General features: G+C 41.0%; 1 protein-coding gene across 1 annotated transcript; it reads right to left on the bottom strand.

The window, feature by feature from the left end:
• Positions 1 to 2,592: 2,592 nt before the first annotated feature.
• NCEH1 (neutral cholesterol ester hydrolase 1) lies at positions 2,593 to 18,522 on the bottom strand (the record flags this gene model as incomplete). The annotated part of the gene is made up of 5 exons (XM_080624161.1): positions 2,593 to 3,210; positions 5,171 to 5,342; positions 7,771 to 7,840; positions 9,906 to 10,134; positions 18,385 to 18,522. 5 exons carry the CDS (start codon positions 18,520 to 18,522, stop codon positions 2,593 to 2,595), a joined length of 1,227 nt encoding a protein of 408 aa, XP_080480287.1.
• Between the last annotated feature and the right edge of the window lie 1,217 nt (positions 18,523 to 19,739).

Genomic DNA, 19,739 nt, shown 5'->3' with positions numbered 1-19,739 from the left:
GCTTTCCATTTCATTTCAGTTAAAAAAAAATAAACCAGCAGCAATTATATTATAGCTTCATAGCAGATATTTATAACTTAGCTATAAACAAATACTGATCTAAAGCTTTGCAGAAAGCTGTCAGGCAAACTTAATTATTATAGAATTTATAAGCAGATGAACCACTTTTTTTTCCAGTACTACATTTACTACTATCTTTTAATGACAGCAGGTAGATATAAATTACATCTTTTCCGGGTTTACTCTTTAAGTGGGAAAGCAAGGAAGAAGCCTATTGTTGCAACAAAGTGTAACTATCTATTTTTCAATCTTTAAATCATGGTTTAAAGGCAAGTAAAGGGAGCTGTCTCTATACAGGAGAAAAGGACAGATCAGTAATTTGTCTTTTGAATGGACTTAACTTTGTTTGCTGTCTGTTTTAAGTGTAAATTAAATCTACTGAAATTGTGTTTATGGAGGAAAGGAGGAAAAAGGGTTTAAATCCAGAAAAAAAGTTTGAATTCTTCTGCAGTATTAATTGGATATCTTGACCAAAATTTATTCTGATTCAGATTGCCACTTGGCTGCTCTAACTGCACTAAGTCTTTGTAATGAGTTATGTGGAAGAAGAATCTGGGCCACTGTTTAAAAAAGCTTTGCCTTGACATCTCCCTGTAGACCCATGCTCAGAAATGAGTTTCAGCCTGCATGAATGAGTGTACACTGAGGCCTTGTCTCATTTTTCTTAATACATACAGCCACATTAACAACCCGGTATTTCTAGGAAGCAATGATTCAGCATAAGTCATTCTCTCATTTAATTTAAACACCAGTGAAAGTGGACTGTTCTGTGTATATTTTAAATGACAGAAGGCAGTTTGATCTACCAGTATCTTAGGGGTTTTTGTTTGTTTGTTTGTTTAATGAACTTTTCATAATCCTGCCATAAAAAATGCTCTAATGAAATTGCTTTTGTCATGATCTGCCAACAGGCAAGAAGCCTCACCTTATGGTACTTTGATAGGAGCCAGAACAGAGATGGTGTAACTCAAGGCCTTGCAGCACCACCTGTCTTGGGGCAGGCTGCTCTGATCGCTATCAGAGAAAGATGAAAAGTCAAAAGCTACAGGAGCAGTTCAGTGCCTGCCAGTCACCATCACATCCATGTGCTTCACCAACGCCTATGAATTCAGCTTCACAGCTCCTTTGTGAGGTATGAAAATACTACTCCTCCCCTTGCAGAAGAACAAAGCGGGGCATAAGGAGATGAAGTTGTTCTTCTGGGGTCCCACAGGAAGTCTGTAGTAAAGCTGAGGATGAATTTAATCTGTTAGCTTAGTCATGGGGCAGTTATTCTCTCCTCTTTACCTAGAAACACTGGGCTTTTGACACAATCCTCATTTATGCAAGCAGCAAGCATCCTTGACAATATACACTGTCATACGTGGTTTCGCTTCCCTGTCCTGCCTGAATTTTACAGACTGGCTCAATCTGTAGAGGCTTGTGCACACTAGTGAGATCATCTCAGCTAGTGTTTCGGGTCAGTCTGCAAGACAAAGTTTAGCTGCAGAGTTCAGATTTAAATCTTCCCTATAGATAAGAGCCCACTTCTATTTGCTTGCTTCCCTCCTTCAAAGAAGGATGAAATATAATAAACACTATGAGCACAACAGAAAAGTCAATGAACAAAAACTTCTACTATTAATTACAAACATTAGTGCAAACCACACAGCAGACTATTTTTAGTAAGCACAGTATTTCTGTAAGGAGGTAACACAGCTGAGGCTTTAAACACAGATGAAGTTACATTCTTTAGCCAAATAAGTAGTCAGCTTTGAAGCTCACTCACATGAGCAATCTGGACTTTGCTGATAGAGTATTTTATCGTATGTTGTATCGTATGCATATTTGTATGTATGCTATAATACTTTCATTGAAAATATATTAGTCCTGTGCTTTTATAAAACATAAATAACTAAAAGGCAATAAAGACCAAATTCCAAAGCTGAATTGCATGTTTGGCTAAAAGACTTGTCTAGCATCATCTTAACTGCCCAGAAGAGCTTTTTTAAAAAACTTTAAACCAGCCATTTGTTTATGTGCCTAAAAGCCAACACCTAAACCCCTGCTTGACATTCAGATGCATGGCTCTGCTGTCAAAGGTGAGCCTCACTCTTTCTTTGACATCAGATGCTCCACACTGTTGAAATTAGCTCCCATTTTTACATATTCAGATGTAGATGTAGGTGTTTGGCTTTATCTCACATCATTTGTAAAATGGCACCTTTGTGCCTAATTAAGGGTGAAAGCTTAAAGTTGCAGCCAGTTAAGAATGCTACAGGAATGCTGATCTCCCTGCTCAACATTTCTTTGTTTGGCAATAGACATCTGAAAGAAGGGGAAAAAAATCCAAGTTTGAAAAAGTATTTCTCAAACTTCTTTGCTGGGTAAGGCCAACTGAGCTAGCAAATGCTGTAGTTAGTGGCCTGTACCCCCAGCAGCTGCAGCTGAACAGATGGAGTCAGAATCTGGGAAAGTGCACTTCTTAATCATTTGCTCTTTTGCAGAGACTCCAGAGTTGTGCACCCTGTGTTTTCTAGAGAGACGCTGTCTTCAGAGATTTTCATCTAGCCATCTTATATAGCTGTTCCTGGTCTGAATGCCTGCAGAGAAATCAGTAGGCCAAATGGTGAATATCATACAGCCATGAAAGCAGTCATCGAAGTGATCGAGTGTGACTTCCACGCCGGCATTCTCCAAGCGCTTGGCGTACATCACCCCATCATCTCGCAGGACATCATTCTCACAGGTCAGGACGTAAGTCTTTGGCTGCAGCTGCAGAGTTTCATTGTCTGCAAGGAGTGGGGCTGCTCGTACATCAAGCAGTGCTGGTATCTCCTGGATGATTTCAGCCTTGCCAGTGGTTTGTATTACAGGCTTGTAGTTCTTTTTGAATGATGAAGGCAATAGAGATGTCCAGTTCAGGTGTCCTCTGAAGGAGAGAGCTTGGCTAACGTCAAGAGCAGTGTGGTTGTTAATCAGCAGTGAGTGAGCCAAGTCATAGTTACCATTGAAATAATCTATCCAATAGTTGATCATGACATAACGAGGAAGAACAGGCATATTCATGTTCTGCTGATAAGAAGGTGTATTGAAGTCAAATGCCTGAAGGACTGGATAAATTAAAGCCTGCAGTTTTGGTCTGATGGCCAAATCCTCATCTTTGCTAAGCTGTGGGAAAAATACAGAATAGAATTGGGATTATAAAGAAAATAAAAATTTCAGTCTAGCACTTCATACAAGCAACAATTCATTTGTCAATTTTTAGGCTGAATTCTGCTCTTATGCAGATAATGTTGCTCTTCTGTCTGAAATATTAGCAGCTTGATCCTTTTCTTTTCTTGTAAGGATGGTCATTCAGGCAGATCCAGTATCCTATCTCCAACAGAAATCAGTGGCAAAAGTTTATTGAAGGATATAAGAAATAAAATTTTAAAAAAAGTATAAAGTGGCATTTTTCTAACACAATGTCCAGTTTAACAACTGGCAACTGAAAGACTTCCTGAATCAAAAGAATTGTGAATTTATCTAATCGTTTTTTTCAGCATATTTATCTAATTGTTTTTTTCAGCATGTGCAAATTGTTGGCATCTGCAGTTTTCTCTAGAAAAGGTTTACCATGTGCAGAAGTACCTCTTTGTGTTTGTCTTGAACCTGCCTGCCATCTGCATTTGATTTGAGCCTACCAATTATACATTTGGTGCCCCCCAATTCTTCTACTAGAAGAATAAGCAAACACTTATTTTGCTTCATCTTCTACACAAGCTACACAGTTCTCTATCATATCTGTCCTTAGTTCAGCAGTAGCAGTCATTTTTAACTCCTTCTTAGTAGCTGGTGCAGCGCTGTGTTTTTGACTTTCGGCCTGGGAACAGCGCTGATAAAAACGATGTTTTTAGTTGCTGGTCAGAATGTTTAGTCTGACCAAGGACTTTCTGAGTCTAATGCTCTGCCAGGGAGGAGGGGAAGCCAAGAGGAAGCAGAGACAGGACACCTGACCCAAACTAGCCAAAGAGGTATTCCATACCACAGCACGTCATGCCTGGGATGTAACTGGGAGTTACCCGAAAGGGCTAGTTCACTGCTGGGTGGGGACGAGGTATCGGCCGACGGGTCGTGAGCGGTTGTATTCTCTTCCCTTGTTATTTCCCTTATCATTATTATTATTATTGGTGGTAGCAGTAGTGATTTGTGTTATACCTTAGTTACTGGGCTGTTCTTATCTCAACCTGTGGGAGTTACATTCTTTCGATTCTCCTTCCCATTCCTTCAGGAACGGGGGGAAGAAAAGAGGGGGGAGTGAGTGAACAAGCTGCCTGGCTGGGTTTAAACCACAACAATATCTCACCTTGTTCAGAAGAATTATGCATCAGGAAAACAAATTAGGAATGCTTTTTCCAAAACATGGTACTATTATGTTTATCAGTCCTCAACACCAAAACTTTTAGTGTAATTGTTGCTTATTAATTTTTTCACCCTAATTCATTATTGCAAGGTTTGTCAATTAGTTGTCTGGACATGGTACGACTTTCCTATCACCAGTGGTTATGGCAATATGAAAAAAGCTAATAATAATGCTTCAATCAACCATGAAAAGTATTATTGCTCACCCCAGGCTGCCTTTAAAATCTTTACTAGATTAAATTCAGATTACATTTAAACTGCAGATACCCAAAAAAATTTTCTTTAAAATTGCAAAATGCTACAGGAAGACAATTTAACAGCAGAAGTAAGCTTCACGCCTTGTATTTTTTGGTCCTTCATTTGTATCTGAATGAAATAAAAACATATTTTCAGAGACAAGCACCTAAAAATAGTAAGCTAAATTGATAAACTACACATATACCTACTTACCTGCTTAGAAAAATAAAGAATCCACCATCAAAAAGGGTAAAGAAAGTAATTTAGGTACTCGCTCTTAAAATCTGGCTGATAACAAGTCATCACTATTGCAAGCTATGTGATTCACATTGTGATGGACTCATTTTTCTTCTGTAAAGTGACTAGATGCTGGCTTTCTACCATTCTGTCTTAAGGATTGGCACATCACCTTAAAGAATCTGTCAAACCTATATGCATCACTGAATTAGGGATTGTCATAGTGTAACATAAAACAGACACTGGAAGTTACCTGCTGACACACAGCAGCTGCCAAATTTCCTCCTGCACTATCACCAGAAATTGCAATTCGACTTGGGTCAACTGAATACTCAGCTAAGACATCAGGCTGCAAAAAATGCTTAGTAGCACGAAGAGCATCATAAAATTGCTCGGGGAAGCACACCTCTGGTACAAGCCGGTATCTAGAAAAGAAAAGAGATGACAGACACTTATTACCGTCAATGTACCTCTCTTTCAGGATTAATAGGCAGTATCAGATATTCCTTAATGGCAAATAACTATTTAATTAGGGTAAATACTATGGGAAAAATATGAGGTGTGTAATACTTATGTAAGACTTAATCTTACAATTAATGCTGTAATTCTGAAAGAGTAGTATGAACCTACTAGATATGAATAATCCCAAGATACTATAAAGCTGTGCAGCACTTTCCTAAGATTTTCCAATAGAGGATTTAATCATATATTATAAAAATTAATGAATATTTAAAAACACTCTTGGCAAGTGAGTCATTACGATCAGCCTGGTATTGATCCACATCCCCACCTTAACTAGTAAGAGGGAGAGCAAGTCACCTACATGCAACAGATTCTGCTGAGCCAAACACCTAAACAGTTCTGTTTCCTGAATTTTTTACCTATAGGCAGGAGAGAATGAACCTTGCTATACCTCTGTGCCATGAAATAAACAATAGCCAAGAAGTGAGGCAATATTACTTTGCTCCAATGCCACATATTCAATAATTCCTCTACTTTATCAAAGAAAGGAGCAGAAATATACCCATTGCAAAGGTGGAGAGCCTAAAGCACAAAGAGAGCAGTCTGCCCACAAACAGCCAGTAGCAGAGTCCCATTAATTAGATTTTCTCAGTTTCTAAATTCTAGTCAGGAGAAGTCTGTTCATATTTACTGAATAATTTGTCATGTAAGAGTTGTTACTAGGCCTTATGGTACAAAGCATGCCTTCTGTTTGTAGCTTCTCAAACAACAGATTTTACATATTCCCAGTAGAGCTGAGTGAAATAAGCAAAACAAAATTCAGTTTTCTGATTCAAAACATTCGCTTTAGAATGTAAGCTAGAAAAAAGAAGCTTCATATCAGAATAAATTTTAAACTTGAGTTGTAAGTTTCAAACTCCAAATCTGGCCTGCTTTCAGAAAGCAATCTATATACTGCATATCTAGGAGTACGACTGTCCTTTGGGAACTCTTTGCAAAACTGCATATCATAGACTGCACATAGATCATGAAAGGAAGACATGCAATTAAACCAGTGAGAAACCTAATTAGACTTCACTGATTGAGTACAAATGCCTGGACTGACAGATATAATCGCTAAGGAGAAGAGGCAAACAATAACTCAGAGAAACAGGTAGAATTATACCACAGGTAGAATTATACCACCATAAACTAGAAAAGGAATGAAAAGGATTTTTTCAATACTGTGATCGCTGTTTGTCTGCAATAACCAACAGCTGCTTTTTTTAGTTTTCATTGTTTCTACTAATAAAAAAAGAATTAAAAAAAAAAAAAAAGGCGGCGGCCCTTTAAAGTACGCTATAATAAGTATTAAATGAGTAATATCAACTCCCTATAATTAAATTGCAATTAGATCACAGAGCTTGGTATGTAATCAACTGCAGGTGGGAAATTTGAGTAGTTGTATCAAGTGATTGGGTTTGTAAAAGAAAAAATTGAAGTTGACAATAAGGATGGGAAAAGTACCAGTCATGCTGGAGTCATCAAGGTAATGTATTTAGTTAGTTGAGAGGTTTGTTTACCTTGGAATTGTTCATTGTGTTTAAAAAGCAGCCCTGCTTCTCTGTTGTCTGGTACCCTGGCAGTCCTTTGCTCTTGAGTGGAGTACAAGGCTTAAGTGAGAGGACTGAACAGTGGGAGATGGAGAGAGCAGCAGGAAACCGCCAGACTCCACAGTGTGTTCTGGTTAATGAGCAGGATAAAATGATTTGATAATTTTTATGTTGCAGATCCTTGCACAATATGTTTTAGAAACTGTGCTTTATAGAAAGACTTGAGGTGGACTTAATACATTTATTTTCATATAATATATATAAACATTTTAAATATATATTAAAAATATATCTTGTGGGACTGGCAACTGAGGATCAGAAAAGTCCCTCTTGCCACACAAGGAGTGTGAAACACAAGAGTGGTTCAGCTTTCCTTCAGGTATATATCCTGTCCAAATGTGTTTGGGTTTTCTGATTGCTTTTAAAGTTCAAAAGTATTTACAGAATCATAACTTGACACCTGAGTGATCTCAAGTTTCATCTCCTTAAATGTAGATACAATTGCAATATGCACTAACATTTGCATTTTAGTATTTGTCCAACTGAATTCAGTGCTACTTTATTTTCCAACATTTCTGCCTTTTAAAATGACCACTGAAAGAATTAGAAACCCAAATGAATTTCTGATACCATTCCAATTTGTTGTAATTTTAAAAGGATAAAAATATCAGACTGATATAGACAATTATTGTCCAAGTTAAAGCCCTATACACAAACCAACAATAAGGGAAAAGCTGAAAGAACTGTGTTATATATTTCTAGTACCTTAAAATTACTCGATCAGTTTTAGATTACTCACTCAACTGAGACGATGACAGCATTGAGAGACTCAGCCATGATTCTGCAGAGATTGTTATAAAGGCTTGTTCCTGGAATGAAAGGACACAGTGTTAGGGACATACAAGTCCATTTGTGTCAATAGTTGCAAAGCCGTACGTAAGCCTTCTCAGAAAACATGAAGATATTATACAAATATAAGCAAAGTAAATGAGATCAGCTTGCAATAGATAAAGTGCTAAATACATACTGTAGCAGAAAGAACATAATTCATGCCTTGAGAAGTCCTGCAGCCTAATGTATCTCTTTCTTGGTGACTTGGGGGATGTAATTTCATCCACCTATCACAATTCTCTCATTCGGGCAAAATTTAAGGTACTCAGTGGCTTGGGGGCATTAGCATCCAAAGACAATTATCACTGCATGAGTCACCACTTGTTGTTCATTTTATTATAGCATGCATTGCTTTGATTCAAATGAGTTGCCCTATTAATGTCAACTGAACTACTCATTTATGGGAGGATTAATAATAGCTATCCTATTTATCAGTGGGCTGATTTTCTTTAATTTTATTCCTTTCCAGTTACTTAATCATTAGTTCCTGGTAATACAAAATATATTAAGACACTAAATATTTTTCTAAGTAGCTAGTCTTAGAATTTAATATTTAGTTGTAATATTTGTGCCATTAACTTCTTCATCTTGGACTTGAGGATAGCATCTGACATACCTGAGTTATAGTAATCCAAAGCGTGCTAATTTAATATAAACTTTTTGCACAACAAGTCATATGCAAACTGTTACAGAACAAATGAGGTAGGCAGGGCATTAATAAACCTCCCTTAGTCAGGCCTAAGAAAACCCATCTCAAAGCACAATTCCTCTGTAGGAAGAGTTGCAAAATTTTTAACTGCTGTAGGTGAGGGTGCTGAGGCACTGGCACAGGCTGCCCAGAGAAGCTGTGGCTGCCCCATCCCTGGAAGTGTTTGAGGTCAGGTTAGACATGGCTTTGAGCAACCTGGTCTAGTAGACAATGTCCCTGCTCATTGCAAGGGGGTTGGACTAGATGACCTTTGAAGGTCCCTTCCAACCCGAACTATTCCATGATTCTACAGGACCATAGGACAAAGAGACTGGGATTTCCCAAGGCAGGTGAAGAACAGATTTTAAAGTTATTTAAGGACCTAAATCTCACCTAAATCATGGTCTAAGTGACTCATATATGCATAGTCCAAATGCAATCAATACAATCTTTGTTTTAGAGCATTTCAGAAAAACTCATTAATGTTCTTTTTCTCTAGATGAAGCCATAGAATGCTTCAGGGCTGCATGGACTTCATGATGTCAGGGGAGCAATGGGTAAGGAAAAAGGGGAGGACTCCTCTGGGCTCTGGATCTTGGAGCAGCCATGAGAACCGCATGCCCTTTCTCCTCCTGTACGATGTGGAAGGATCAGTGGTTAGCTTATTGTTGTCTATAGCTATACCTTAGTTTCTCTGATCATGTTTATGGTTTCCAAGTTAACTGAAGTAAACAGCATTAGTAACCAATTAATGTAATTTCTGCTAGTGGTGGTAATGATCCCCTAAGGGATGGGGACAGATCATGACCAGATCTGACCTCTACCTGTTTCTACATCACACTGCCTCATGTCAGTGATCAGCAACACGTATCCCCAAGTCTGTGTTACTTAAGAGCCAAACACTAGCAATGCTGTTACATGCACTGTTGTTCAGCTCACTCTTCTGATAATTATTCTGCAAAAATGGGGCAAAAACCTTACACACAGTCACTGGATCCTGATCACCAAGGACTGACTTTTGCATATGACCACAGAAAACAGGGGACTGGCCCAAACAGCCTATTCAGGCATCCCAGGAATTTAAACAATAAGCTCTTTTGTCCTCTCAGGATGTAACAAAATTAACCTTTCTGTCCTTTTTCAGCTCATGTGCAGATAAGATATGCATTTTTGCTGTGTTCACAGTATGTTCCCCCCTCTCTCCTTAGAGCTGATCTACCAGAGTGGAGACAGTTACTACTGAATTCAGGTATGTCTTTGCAAAATTGTCATCCCTGGCAGGAAAAACAGCTTTTGGCTTCTCCTGCTAGAAGAAAACCAGATCAAAATCTTATTAATTACTGGCAGGCACATACTTGCACTTGCCAAGGCCCAGCCCCCTCCATGGATGTAAACAACACTGCGCTTGAGCCTTTCATCTCGCTTTGCAGGGGGTTCAAACACTCTGACTTCCACACCGTCAAAAACAGCATCCGTGATGTGAATGTCTTCGGAGGAGACAGACTTCAGCTTGTCAAAGGTACAGATCAAGTAATTCAGAACTATCAAGTGATGGCTGAGTCTCAGATAGTGAATTAGGTGGCACTGGGTGGGGAAAGAAGAAAAGAAAATATCTGTTAGTTCAAAGCACATCATACAGTACTGCATTGATGTTTAATGCTACTGTCTTCAAAGGGCAGATCCTATATGAAAATGAATATGGATTCTTAGGCTATTCACTGGAAAATAAATTACTATCAAAGACCTCTAATGCTTTTAAGACCATATTAAGAGAAAGCCCTGTCCATAAATAAATCAAACCATGACTACTATGTGGCTCAAGACAACTGAGAATGGGCACTCAGATCCTTGCCCTTGAAAGCCGCCCTTAAAGGAGATGAACCTCACCAGCATGCTCCTCTTTGGGACTCGTGAAGCTCCTCAGATCAGTGCCAGCAGAGGGCAATACCACACAGTCAAAGCTTTTGTGGTGGTAAGGTATAAAAAATGCAAAGTATTTCTCTTGTTCCACCCCAAAGCATAAGTCCTTCCACTTCCAAATTAAGAAAGTTCTCAAGGATTACAAAGATATTTGAAAACAGGGATGATCTTAAAGGAATATAAGTTGTTTATTGCCTTGTCCTATATTTACCTGCTGAATTAGGAAGGATCTGAAAGATCCTTCAAGATAATAAAAAAATAAAATAAATAATAAAATAAATAAATAAAAATACATCCTTAAATAAAATAAATAAATAAATCTAATAAATTTAATAAAATAAATAAATAAATAAATAAAAATAAATCCCTCAATACAAGAACCATGTCAGCACAGTGTTATAATGATTTCTCCCCCCAGCAACTAAAGTGTGTTAAATTTTTGTAGGGGTAAAACACTATGAAAATTAGCAATGATTTGATTTTATGTCCCCTGTTTGTAGAAGGAGAGAGATTTTATCCTCTTTAGCTATCCAGGATTTTAATTTTAATGTTTATTTTTTTAACTTTGCCCTGAATAGATTAAAACCCTGTTTCTCTCAGCAAACACTACTGGAATCCAAGGCACTTCTCCAACCTAAATGGTCACGACTTGCTCCCCACCTATGACCTGCACACTATTTGTAGTGCATACCTGTTTCCATTCCCCACATGGTGCAGACGGGGTGGCAGAGTGAGCCAAAGGACTGTAGGGACTATGATGTCCAGAGTGGCCATTAAAAAGCAAAAGTAAGTGGGGTCTTTTCCCTTTTGCAAAGTTAATCTCTGTCCTAGTGATGAAGGCTAGAAATCAGATAATCAGCTAAGCCTTTTGTACAACTTCTTAAGGCAAGGGAGTTGGGAGGTAAAATTTGCTCTCGTGAGACCTCACTTGGAGTATTGTGTGCAGTTCTGGTGTCCTCAACATAAAAAGGACATGGAACTGTTGGAACAAGTCCAGAGGAAACAAGGGCTACAAGGATGATCAGGGGACTGGAGCCCCTCCTGTATGAAGACAGGCTGAGAAAGTTGGGGCTGTTCAGCCTGGAGAAGAGAAGGCTGTGTGGAGACCTCATAGCAGCCTTCCAGTATCTGAAGGGGGGCTATAGGGATGCTGGGGATGGACTATTCATTAGGGACTGTAGTGACAGGACAAGGGGTAACGGGTTAAAACTTAAACAGGGGAAGTTTAGATTGGATATAAGGAAGAAGTTCTTTACTGTGAGGGTGGTGAGGCACTGGAACGGGTTGCCCAGGGAAGTTGTGAATGCTCCATCCCTGGCAGTGTTCAAGGCCAGGTTGGACAGAGCCTTGGGTGGCATGGTTTAGTGTGAGGTGTCCCTGCCCATGGCAGGGGGGTTGGAACTTGATGATCTTGAGGTCCTTTCCAACCCTAACTATTCTATGATTCTATGATTAATTAACACACATACCTAATGTACACTTGAAGGACCACCATTACCAAGGAAAACTGTCAAGTGTGACCTTTCATTTTACGTATTGGTACCAATACTAGGAATAAGAAGTGTACTGTTAGGTGTTATGACGCTTGTTCACACATGATTCCTTTACTGGTTTAATTCTACTACTACCACTAGTGCAGTGCAGACCTGCTAGTATGAATTAAAGATGCTGACACCTCTGAAAGCAGGGTCACCCAGGACCGGTCTAACTGCATTCACGTTGTGAAGAACCAGTAGTTGCCATAATTTAACCTGTACAGAAACTATGCAGAAGCCCAGTCTGGCTCCTCATGACAGATGTGATTTTGCAAATTAGAGTTTCAGTCTCTTTCTGGTTTCTATTATCTGTTCTCAAGGACAGCTATTTCATTTCCCTGACGGGTTTCTTGCCTGTACTTCTGCAGTACTGTTTTTGCAGCCACTTGCAGTGCCAAGTTTCAGCTCCTCTTCCAGGAGCGCCTGCTCGCAGTAAAGGAAGGGCTAACAGAGGCAAACACACACCTCTGGAAGAAAAGCAAGTTTTGAAGCATTCAGCAGCATCCATGCCAAAGAAGATCTGTCTCTTTACGTCTACAGCCTACTAAAGAGCCTACTCCTTACATGAAACTTTTTAATCTGTTATCATTAGTTTTAATGTAAAAAAAAAAAAAAATACTGTTTTTTAGTCAGATGCTATACAGAAAAGGCCCTGCACAAACCCACTTCCACTGCAGACTGCTGTAGGAAAAAGACAAGCTTTAATATTTCCCCCCCTGCTCCCCAATCTATGCCAAATACAATGGGCTGTTATGCAAGTGGGGAGAGGAATTCACTTCCAAACCAAGAATTTACAAAAATGACTTTCTTTTCTTGCTTTAGCTTGTGGTAATGTCACCCTGCTGAGATAGTTTGGTGGGAATCCAAACTTTAAAATTTGCTGCTTTTTGGATGGAGTATCATTTCTTTATACTGCAAGCTTTTCTCTGGGAGAAGAAACACAAAGTATCCACCTGGCAGGAAGAAACTGGGATTTCACAAGTCTGTTAGTGTCTCTGAATTTCAGATCATGCTTTTCTCCCACTGTTACTTAAAAATTCCCACAGGAAAACCCCACTTGAGTCTGAAATCTGAAGAGCAATACATCTATTTATAATTTGGCAAACAATCTGTGCTGCCACTGATGCAATCAGCTGAAGACCTGACCCTCCCTGTGCCACATGGAGGTTACCAGGAAAGGTAACCACAGCAATTTTAGAAGTGCTGACAGGGAAAACATTTTGTAGATTTTTTTTTAGCCTGACCGTGCTGCAAGAGATGTCCCATTTTGCTTTTCTCCCACTTTAGTTCACATTCTTTGTAGAGGAGATTACCACATATTCCCTGGAATCAGAAATGTTTTCTTTTCAAAGCTAGTTAAGTGTTGTTTACCAAGAAGTGTTTGGCTTTGTTCTTTAAACTGCAGAGCACCATGGCCATCTGCAGGTTATCACATGCTTTCATGCCTATATTTTCCCTATATTCAAGGATCCACTTGGAATCCAAGTCCTTGGTTTCCAAGAACCACTCTTTCCAAGAATCCAAAAACCTGGAAGAGATATTTTCTAGAGCTTTTCATGAAGAAACGCAAAGGCTCACTGCTATGATGCTTACCTCCCTCGTGGATTTGTACTCCATATTAGTCATGTGTTTTGTATTCAAAAAAAAAAAATTACGTAAAGTTTTTCTATTGCTAATGTCTAACCCCTAACAGTACTCGGCACACTGGGATTCTTTGTCCTTGTATGACTTCCATAACTGACATTGTCTTGCTCGTATCTCTGACCTGTGGCCATGAAATTATTGCAACAGGTCACATTCAGACAGCACATACAGGCAGTGAGCCTCTAAAGCCAAACTGAAAGCATCAGCTGCTTCCTCTGCTGCTTTTACAGCTGGTCAGGGCCAAGGTCCTGCACTGAGCTTTCAGACCTCGTCAAGATCAGGAATTAAGCACACAGCTAAGACTCCTTTTTCACATAACACTACTCAGGGATAAGCCAAATCTCACTCCTGACTCAAATGAGTAATGGTGCCAGAACTGGGCAACTGAACTGCCCAAGACTAAACTTCCTAGCTTAAAAGATGCAGACACTATCATAAGTTCTGGAATCACTTTGCAAAATGCATTCCAGCATGCCAACTACAATATCTGTAGTCGATAACAGATTAGTGAAAAATAAACAGGATCATTTCCCCACTTAGCCGGGTGCAGAACATTGTTTTGTGTGCATTTCAGGCAGTTTATCCTGTTTAAAGGTGGATGTCTATTTTATTTTACAGAACCATTTCTTAATGCAGGTGAATTATTGCCCAGTAAAGAGTATGTGGTTTTAACACTGCTATATAAAGACAGAAAGACAGTCCTCAAAGACAAGTGCTTTTAGTTTGATGAATTTCCTTTAGAACTGAAAACAAGACAACTGTTTTACACTTTATTAATTAGAAGCAGAAACGAGATTGCATTTTAATGTAAGGTTTTGTGCATACACCTATTCACTCATGATGATCTGCTTTTATACTAGATAGAGACAAAAGTTATCTGTTACTGCAAATAGGATTTCCAGCGTGGTTCATTTTCTGCTCAAGTACCACTGCCTTGAGACCCACCTGCCACAACTAACAACTTGATTTACTGTAAACCAAGTCCAAGGCCTGTTCTTGCATGCAAAAATATCAACTATTTACTTGGCTGGCTACCACTAGGATTTACATCTGTCCAGAAGTCACATACTCTGAAATATATGGGTAGAGAAATGTCAAAATGTCAGAACAAACTAATTACTGTTTTCTGTAATCCTGAATGTTGATGTCCCATGCCCTAGTTTTAATTCTGATAGCAAGTGGCGGAGAAGCATGAAGGAATGGCTGATGAGGACAAATATGAGGATAGTTTTCTTCCCTGTATCGTAGCCTACCTTCTTCCATATACATCTATCTGATGGTCTCCACGCCAACCAATCTGTGCTTCCAAACCTCTGCTAACAGCTGTTCCAGTTAAAAAAATCCCTTCTTCCTTACAATAGCAAGTGTCATGACAGGAGGTGTTCAGAAATAACCTTTTTCAAAAGGCTTATTAAATAAACATATGCTGTTCTCTTTATTGCAATAAGGGAGAGCGGTTAGAGGAAGAAGTGAAAAATGCCTGTATCAATCCTGCTGTTAACAGCAGAATTATGAAATGTTGCTTTAGACACTTTTTGACAGACACCAAGTAAAACAAATAGCTATAGTTTAATCTATGGCTCAATCCCATTTTATGTGGTTGTCCAAATTTCAGTGAAGCCAAGTCTAACACACCTGTATAAATACATACATAGGTAATTTTTAATTTCTGATCTAAAATGGTGTTATATCACAGTTTTCTGTTAAAGTGTTACCATGTCCCATTTTCAGGCATGTGAGAGGGCCAAATTGCTCTCATTCTCAGTTAAGCACTTTCATATCAATTCATTAATATTATTAAAGTCTAAGTTTCTCTGTTTTCAGACTGGGGAAGCACAGGACATTAAAGAGGGTGCAGGAACAAGGCCCTGAAAACCCAGCTCAGTTGCCATCTTCCCCATGGGAATTTTTGAGATTGAGCACTCCACCTCTTCCTATCTCTGTCCCCCCAGTTTAAGATTTGGATAACAATATTGGTCCCCTTCTGTAGTATGTTTTGAAACCTACTTACAGAAACTGCCCTATAAGCATTATGCATTTTTTTAACCATGTGATTATACTTGAACATTTGTTGAAGTGTCTCCTGCTGAGCCAGGACACTGAGTCAGTCCCAAGCTTGTAAAAAACATTTGTAGCTGACTGGGACAAAACTCTGTATGGAAATACAAACCCCTTATAATTAGTATGCTGAAAGCCAATGACAGCCTTATTATGTTTTATTGCTAGTGATTATTAGTGCACTGAGAAAACAAACACATTATCTCTATCCAAGAAATTGTCATGCTTAATTGTCAGTCTTCACAAATCTATTTCAAAATAAGCAAAAGACAATCAATTGTATTTGAAGCATATGAAGTTTGTTTCATACCCTTGGAAAAAAAGGATTACAGTACGTTTCAAAGATTTTAAAAACAGAAATGCACTTCTGCCTGTTATCAAACCTACAAAGGAAAGTAATAAATAGCAAGCTGAAAATACATTCAGAAGTGGGTGAAAGTTCAGTGGTCACATTTAGAGAAATGTTAAACCATTTGGTCTTGCAATAGCTGTAGATGAAGTGGAAGCTGAGCTCTGCTAAAGGACATACACTTTAATTCTTATACACAGACAAAAGCTGTCTTTTTGTTAGCAAAATGCTCAAGCTTAACTTTTACAACCTCAGCTGCAGTTCACACAGTTCCTTCTTAATGGCAGTCATTTATTGCTGACTTTGTGCTGTCCTTCAGTGCTGGAAAGGCTCTTCAACACTTTGAAAGCACCTTCTCTTTCTCTCTGGAAACCAATCTGCTGTGTGATTCAGGGCAGCACTAATGCCTCACTTCTGTTATGCTTCTCTGTGTAAAACTCCCTTGTTCCTTCATTTGGTTTGTAAGCTACATTACAGGAACTGTTACTTGTTTGGTACTGTAGAAGTATGTATTTCTTAGGCCAGATATGTAAGCAACTAAGAAATTGCCACTTTCCCCTACCAGAAACTTCCCCACCCCAGAATGCTGGGACAGATGTGGGCACCTCAGCCCTGCCCGCCAGCTAGCTCCAGCTGTCACCTGCCAGGCTTTGTTCTGCCAGATCCTCTTGGGATTATGACCTCTAGAATATCCCAAAAGAGATAGCAGCCTCCAAGCTAGAGGCACCTGAATTCATTTGATAATGCCAACATATCACATAAACAAACTGAATGTGTACATAAGCCAATGGCAATATACCTCGTTAGTCATATGATTCTTCTAAAGATAGGTCTCCTTCAGCTAGAGGTTATAGCCTTGATTTAGGTGTTCCTGGATGAGCTGTGATGGTAAGTTTCACAGACAGCATGCTTTGGGGGCATCATGCCTCTTCTATCCGTACTTATCAATGAATTTGGTCAAGCTAAGTGCTTGCTGTTCAGTTAGTGGAGTTAAAAACATCGACCAAGTGAAAGTCAAGCCATAGATTTTACTGATGAATGAAGCTGTTGTAGGCCACGTCTGCATAATTTTCATAGCAGACATATGGGAAGGTATGCAAGCAAACAGGTTTTATCCTGTACAAGCAAACAGGTTTAATCATTTCATCCTAGAGATAATGCTTTGATTCAGTGATACATTTGGACCATGAGAAGATGAGTGGTCTTTCTAGTTTTAGTAAACTGAACTGCTGGTAAGAAATTAAAAAAACCTCAACAACCCAAACAAGCAAACAAAAAAAACCCCCAAAATCCCCCCTCCCCCCCAAAAAAAAAACCTCCAAACAAACAAACAAACAAAAACCAAACAAAACCCCCAAAACAGAAAACAATTTTTCATGTGCATAGTTCCTTACATCAGGCCTAACCATCACTGATCAGTCCTTGTAAGAGATCCGACCATCCTAGAAGAAAATAAAGTTCACAGCTAAAGCCATTATTATAAAGTTTGTGATCTCTGCTCTGTTTCATCTAATCAGAAACACACTGGCAGAAAATAAGGGAGCCCTCATGAAGCGGCAACTGTCTTGTGACAAAAATCAAGCAGAGAGCTATGTTCAGTAATAAGATTCCAGATCAAGGCAGTTTAATATCTGGAAGAGCTTTCCTGTTCCAGTGCCTCACCACCCTCACAGTAAAGAACTTCTTCCTAATATCTAATCTAAATCTATCCTCTTTTAAGCTTAAAGCCATTCCCCCTTGTCCTATCCCCACATGCCCTTGTAAGTATTCCCTCTCCAGCTTTCTTGTAGACCCTCTTTAGGTGCCGGAAGGCTGCTCTGAGGTCTTCCCGGAGCCTTCTCTGTTAAGGCAATGTACACACTTGATGTTCTAACCAGGGGGAAACCACGAGCGGCATAGGGCGACCCTCCCCTCAGCTCCCCGCTGCCTTCAGCTCGGCCGATCGAGCAATACATCGAAACCCATTCCATGCGGTAACACCCGTTACAGCGCCGACCGGCCCCGGCTCCCGCCCGCCGCGGATGTCACCGATGCTGGCGGCTGCCCCCTCCTCGGCTTCAACCCCAAGACGCTGCCCACCGCACGGCTCTCCTGCCGGGGCCCTCCCACCGCGGAGGACGCCGCTTCGGCTCTCCAGTGCCCGAGGCGTGCTCCGCCCGGGCTGACATCAAAACCGCGGGCGCGGCCGCCGCTTCCAGTCACCTCCGGCACTGGACCGAGAACCGAGCCCGCTGCATGGAGGGTGGGAAGGAGGGAGGGATATGTCTGTCCTTCCCTCCGGATCCGCTACCGGGACCGTAGCGCTGGCGGGGCCGGTGCAGCTCTTACCGTCTGCTGCGCTGCCCGGAAAGTGGCATCCAGCAGCATCAGCTTCCAGGGGTCCGACACGGTGCCGGGCAGCGGCAGGTACACGTAGTAGGCAGACAGGGCGGCCACCGCCGCCAGCAGGACGCAGGCGCTCCTCATCGCGACCGCCTCTGCCGCGGTGCGCGGAGCCGGCTCGCCGCGGCTGCCCGCAGGGCGCGCACCGCCCCCGGCCCGGCCTCTCTCGGAGGAAGTCGCGGCGTTTCCGTCCCCGCCAGCTGTGTGCCCGCTCCGGCGGGCGGCGGCCTGGTCGGCGGCTCGCCTGGGCGCCCGCGCAGCGCCACCCCGCGTTTCCCCCGCCGGAGAGGCCGCTCCGTGCAGCTGGCTACACCGCCCGGCAAGGCGCTGGGCAGCCACCGCCCCTGAGGCAGGCGCCGGGCTGCCCGTGGTCCACACGGCTGCCAGAGGCTGCCCCCGTGCGGCCGGGGTCGCCCGGGGGAAGGGTCTGGGCCTGGCGTCGCTGGGCTGGCGTCGCCCCGCCGGTCCACACGAGGCTGCCCTGCCGCTGCCGTGGGCTGAGTGAGCTTCTGCAGCGTACGCTGGGCCACCAATGGCCACCCAAATCCTGAGTGTCTCACTCTGCCCCCCTCCCCCAGGCCCCGCGTCCTGTTGCCCACTTTCGACCTAAGCATCTCTGTGTGGTTCTGTGTGGCACAGCAGACCGCAACGAGCTTGACCCATGAGCAAAATCCCAACCAGTTCCCATATTCAGGGGTTGTAACACCAGAAGATGTCCAGTGGCAGCTCCTCACCAACAGAGAACGGGAACATCAGTGTGCGGGAACATCAGTGTCCGGGCAGGGTTTGCCCTTCTGCAGAGCCCAGAGGCTGTGAATGTGGGATGAAGGCTGTAAAAGGGATCAAGTCAACCCTGGGGAATTCCAGACCCAATGTGTTTCCAGGAGGAACTCCAGGACACCCTTATTTTAGCTGAAGAAATTGTTTCCCATTTAACACATCACAAAACAATTCCAAAAAGGAGATTTTTGTAACTTTATTCTGGACTGGGAATTTATTTTTTATTTTTCTACCCTGGGTCAGTAATAGATTTTGGTTTAACATGGGAATATTTCTTGTACCTAAATTTTCTAAATAGGTCTTTTTCATCACCAACATACAGGAAATAAAAGCACTACAGAGTTCAGCCTTGACACAACAGACTACTTAATGCTTAGTCGCAGTCCTATCTTCAACAAAATAAAATATTTAAATAGCCAGGATCACATGCATTATGAACCTAATGTGGAAAAAAGAATGAACAATATGACTTTAGCAATAACATTGCTTTTAAAAGTGAACTCATAATACTAAAAAGTCAC

This window comes from Psittacula echo, assembly GCF_963264785.1.
Source record: "Psittacula echo genome assembly, chromosome: 7".
Classification (NCBI taxonomy): Eukaryota; Metazoa; Chordata; class Aves; order Psittaciformes; family Psittacidae; genus Psittacula; species Psittacula echo.
The sequence above is the reverse complement of the archived record's forward strand: the minus strand, read 5'-3'. Positions and strand labels throughout refer to the sequence as shown.